Consider the following 4,434-nt stretch of genomic DNA (forward strand, 5'->3'; position numbering starts at 1 on the left):
GTTCGGGTGTCGCCACAAAACAAAGAAAACAAACTTATGTGTAGAAAATTACATTTGGAAATTATTGTTCTTGATGTCTTATGGTGCTGGTCGATAAATCTTGAATCTCACACACTCCTGGTGTGACTTCTACCACTAAGTTACATTCTCCAACTCAAGGCATGATCTCTCTCTTTTTTTTTTTTTTTTTTACAAAACGTTTTATTAAAACACATTTATTTGGGCCCGAAGAGATAGCACAGCGGCGTTGGCCTTGCAAGCAGCCGATCCAGGACTAAAGGTGGTTGATTCGAATCCTGGTGTCCCATATGGTCCCCCGTGCTTGCCAGGAGCTATTTCTGAGCAGACAGCCAGGAGTAACCCCTGAGCAACGCCGGGTGTGGCCCAAAAACCAAACCAAACCAAAACAAAACAAAACAAAACAAAACCAAAACAAACAAACAAAAAAAAAAACCCCACATTTATTTGTGATTTTAACAGTTTATCCACTAACATAATAGAGTTGATAATGGGGTTACAATGCATAAAATATTTATTTCAGTACCTGGCCCCTCACAGGAAAAAATATGTGCTAAGTATCTAGGTTAGAGCAAAAATGTTTGTGATCTTATTTAAAGGAAAATCTCAGAATAGGAAGTAACAAGTAATATTGGGGCGGGGGCTTGTTGAGCCACATGCAGCAGCACTCAGGAGTTACTCTGGCTCTGTGCTCAGAAATTGCTTCTGGCAGGTTCAGGGGACCATATAAAATGCCGGGGATAGAACAGGGTTTTTCTAGGGTTGGCTGTGTGCAAGGCAAATGTCCTACAGCGGTGGTATGGATCTGGCTTCAACAAGGAATAAGTTTATTACATTTGGGATTGAAAAGCTTTTCTTAAAGAAGCAGAAGAAAATCGATACACTTTCTCTTTTCTTCCTACTGTTTAACCACTCTACTCTGCTCTGCTCTGCTCTACTCTACTCTACTCTACTCTACTCTACTCTACTCTACTCTACTCTACTCTACTCTACTCTACTCTACTCTACTCTACTCTACTCTACTCTACTCTACTCTACTCTACTCTACACTACTCTACTCTGCTCTGCTCTACTAATTTTCCTTCAGTTCACTATAATAATTATCTCCTGAGGTTTTATTATGTATGCTTTTAAAATTCAATAACTATGTGATTCTGTATTCTCCTATAATTTCTGTATGCTCTTAATTTTTTGAAGCTAACTATTGACCAAATTAACTGATACAATTTCAACAGCAGATATATTTGAGAAATCCTTAGTAGGTCATGCCTTTCACCACCCTTAACAAACTATTCAGCTTCTTCCATTTGTCTAATTCTTGATGTTACAGGTTTGATTTACTACTCTTCAGCCTCCTTAAAATGTTGGTAATTCCAAGCTATGTCTTGAATTCTTTGCTCATATCTTTTCCCAACATCCTAGATCATTAGGAATACACTTGAAATGTTTTACAAACTGTATCTATTACCCTCATTGTTGCTACCCTGAGGTCTTTAGTAGAAACAAGCTGGCACCTGCATTTTAATGTGACCCGATAAGGTCCACAATACATGTACTTTAGTTTTCTGGTTAAAATATTTGGCACATTTCTTTAGTTCTATTAAACTTGAATTCATTTTTATAAGCTTATGAATCTTTTCTCCAGACAATATCTCTCCCCTGAATCCAAATTTATTAACTTACTGACAATAATATTTCTTGAGGGACAACAGTGGTTGAGATTTTTTCCACAAAAGGTAATAGAGATATATTAAGACAACATTCAGTTTATGCTGTTACAGGTAATATTGTGACATATAGGTTTGATATTTCAAACATAATTACATAAAGTTAACCTATCATTTTTTATTGGGCTCAATACTCACGTGGGATTTGTTAAGTGAATATTTCGAGATTCACTAACTTACCATTATTCCTATATTTAACAATCAGTCTAGAAAGCATTATGACTCATGAGATGCAAAATAATAGTTCACAGCATTGTTTTTAACATATTTCTTTTTTTTAACATATTTCTGACGGTGTTTTTTGTTTCCTTTTTGTATCACTACCCACTACTGTTCAACTAATTAGCCTTTAGTCTTCTGCCATAGGCCCTCATTTATTCATTTTGTTTTACCTGTGACCCCTTTGGAATATTCTTAGGAGTTGCAAGGGAGCTTTAGCCTTCCCCCAATTCATTAAGAAAAATTCCTGTCTATAATATAATTCACTATTAAGACTAAAACAGTAGCTTAGCCCTATAAAAAAAGACAAAAACTTTGTTTTATTTTACATCACTAGGGAATAGATCCTTAATAGATATCATTAGGAATGTAAGAGATTCTCTAATCACCAACATTTTCAGAATTACATGACAGACAAATTATTTCATTTTATAGTCAAAGCATTTTTCAATCTAAACTCTTTTCTTACATTTAAATCTTACATATAGTATTTTCTTGTTACACCTTCTTTTAGATGTTTGTTATCTTTTTCATTTGATCTTTTTAAACTTAACTCATTAAATTCAAAGCCATGTTAGAATTTCCATGTGAAAATTTGTATTTTCATCCCTATAACTGCCTTTGGATTATATGGTATTTGTTTGAAATATATTTGATGAAGAAATTCAAAGATCAAAGAAATATGTTTTGTAATAAATATTCTTGTAAATAAGAATATTTTATTTATTTGGAATCTTATAAATAAATGTAACTAATTTAAATTACATTTATAAAGTTCAGTTGTATACTTCCTTATTTTTCTGTTAGATCATGCGGACTGGAAGAATAGGGACTCTCTTAACTTATTTATTCTGTCTGCCTCTGTTTCCCATAATCTCTTCCTCCCTTTTGATATCATTTTTTCCTTTCTTTCAACTGCTTTCTAGCACTTCTTCTATGCTCCATCCTTCATTTCCTGTAATTTCCCCCCTCTTCTTTCTATTTTCTCTTTACATCCTAGGTATATCAATATATCTTTACTTTTAATAGTAAATTTAATGGATATATACCATAAGAGATTAGAAAATAAGATGAAATAAATGAACTGAGATAGAAATAAGAAATATTTTCAAGAAGTCATCTTTTCATTTTACTAAAATTAATAGCATATTTTAAAATACCCTCACTTTCACAAAGACTATTTTGCAGTTATTCTCCTGAGAGCCCCTTTGACATCCTTATTCCTCAGACTATAAATAATGGGGTTTAACATGGGTGTAATTGCTGAGTAGAAGACAGAGATCACTTTGTCCCTCTCATTCATTATCTTGGAGTTGGGTCTCATATATGCAAATATAGCAGATCCATAGAAAAGGACAACAACAATGAGATGAGATCCACAAGTGGAAAAAACTTTGAGTCTTCCTTCATCTGACTGCATCCGAATGACAGTAGATATAATATTCCAGTAGGAGACAAGGATCAGGGAAACAGGAGCTAAGAGAATGACCACACCCATGGCAAAAATGGTCATTTCTGTGCTGTAGGTATCTGCAGAAGCCAACTTTAGGAGAGCTGGAGGTTCACAAAAGAAGTGGTTAATGATATTCTTTCCTCTGTAGGGCAGGCACAAAGTGAAAGTGGTGTCCACCAGAGACACAAATGCTCCACTGACCCAGGATCCTAAAGCCAACTGAATACATACCCAATGAGTCATGATGGTGGAATAGTGCAGAGGCTTGCAGACAGCTACATATCGATCATAGGACATTACAGCCAGCAGAGCACACTCTGTACATCCAACTAGAAGCAAAACTACTATCTGTGTTGAGCACCCAGCAAATGAAATGCTTTTTCTTTTTGCCAGGAAGTGGATGATCACCTGGGGAACTGTGGTAGTGGAAAAGCACAGATCAGCAAAGGACAAGTTCTTAAGGAAAAAGTACATGGGTGTGTGGAGTTTGGAGTCTATGTGAATGAGCACAATGATGAGCAGATTTCCCAGTACAGTTAGCAGATAGATGATTAGAAAAAGAAAGAAGAGTAGAATTTGAAACTGTGGATCTTGTGAAAGGCCCAGGAAGATAAATTCAGTCACATAGGTTTGGTTTTCTTCTCCCATGAATAAATATTACTGTTTCTAGTCAGCACCAAGAAAAGAAACATATAGTAGTCAGTTAAATAATTATATATAGTTATATAAAATCTAATGACTATGGTATTTATCAAATACTATTTTAATTGCATAATTATATCTACTTTATTTCTTTTTTTTTTCCAACTCAGAGTACTTAAGAGCTGCTCACTCCAGTACTCAGGAAACTATGTAGTGCCAGTATTGAACTTGAGGCTCAGCTTGCAAAACTTGCACTATAATTTTTGAGCTATATCTCCAGTCTTCATCTCCACACAATTATTTTTGCTGTTATTTTTTTGGGGGGAGGTACACCCGGTGACGCTCAGAGGCTATTCAGAAATTGCTCCTAGCTTG

At 35.0% G+C, this 4,434-nt stretch overlaps 1 protein-coding gene across 1 annotated transcript; it reads right to left on the reverse strand.

The window, feature by feature from the left end:
- Positions 1 to 3,141: 3,141 nt before the first annotated feature.
- Positions 3,142 to 4,065, reverse strand: LOC126018270 (olfactory receptor 2D3-like). Its single transcript, XM_049780415.1, has one exon. The coding sequence runs from the start codon at positions 4,063 to 4,065 to the stop codon at positions 3,142 to 3,144; it is 924 nt and encodes a 307-aa protein (XP_049636372.1).
- Between the last annotated feature and the right edge of the window lie 369 nt (positions 4,066 to 4,434).

The sequence above is a fragment of the Suncus etruscus genome, chromosome 9 (assembly GCF_024139225.1).
Source record: "Suncus etruscus isolate mSunEtr1 chromosome 9, mSunEtr1.pri.cur, whole genome shotgun sequence".
NCBI lineage: Eukaryota > Metazoa > Chordata > Mammalia > Eulipotyphla > Soricidae > Suncus > Suncus etruscus.

What these genes read in the sequence shown, in the direction of transcription:
- LOC126018270 (XM_049780415.1), bottom strand. Translation starts at nt 4,065, where the DNA reads ATGGGAGAAGAAAACCAAACCTATGTGACTGAATTTATCTTCCTGGGC.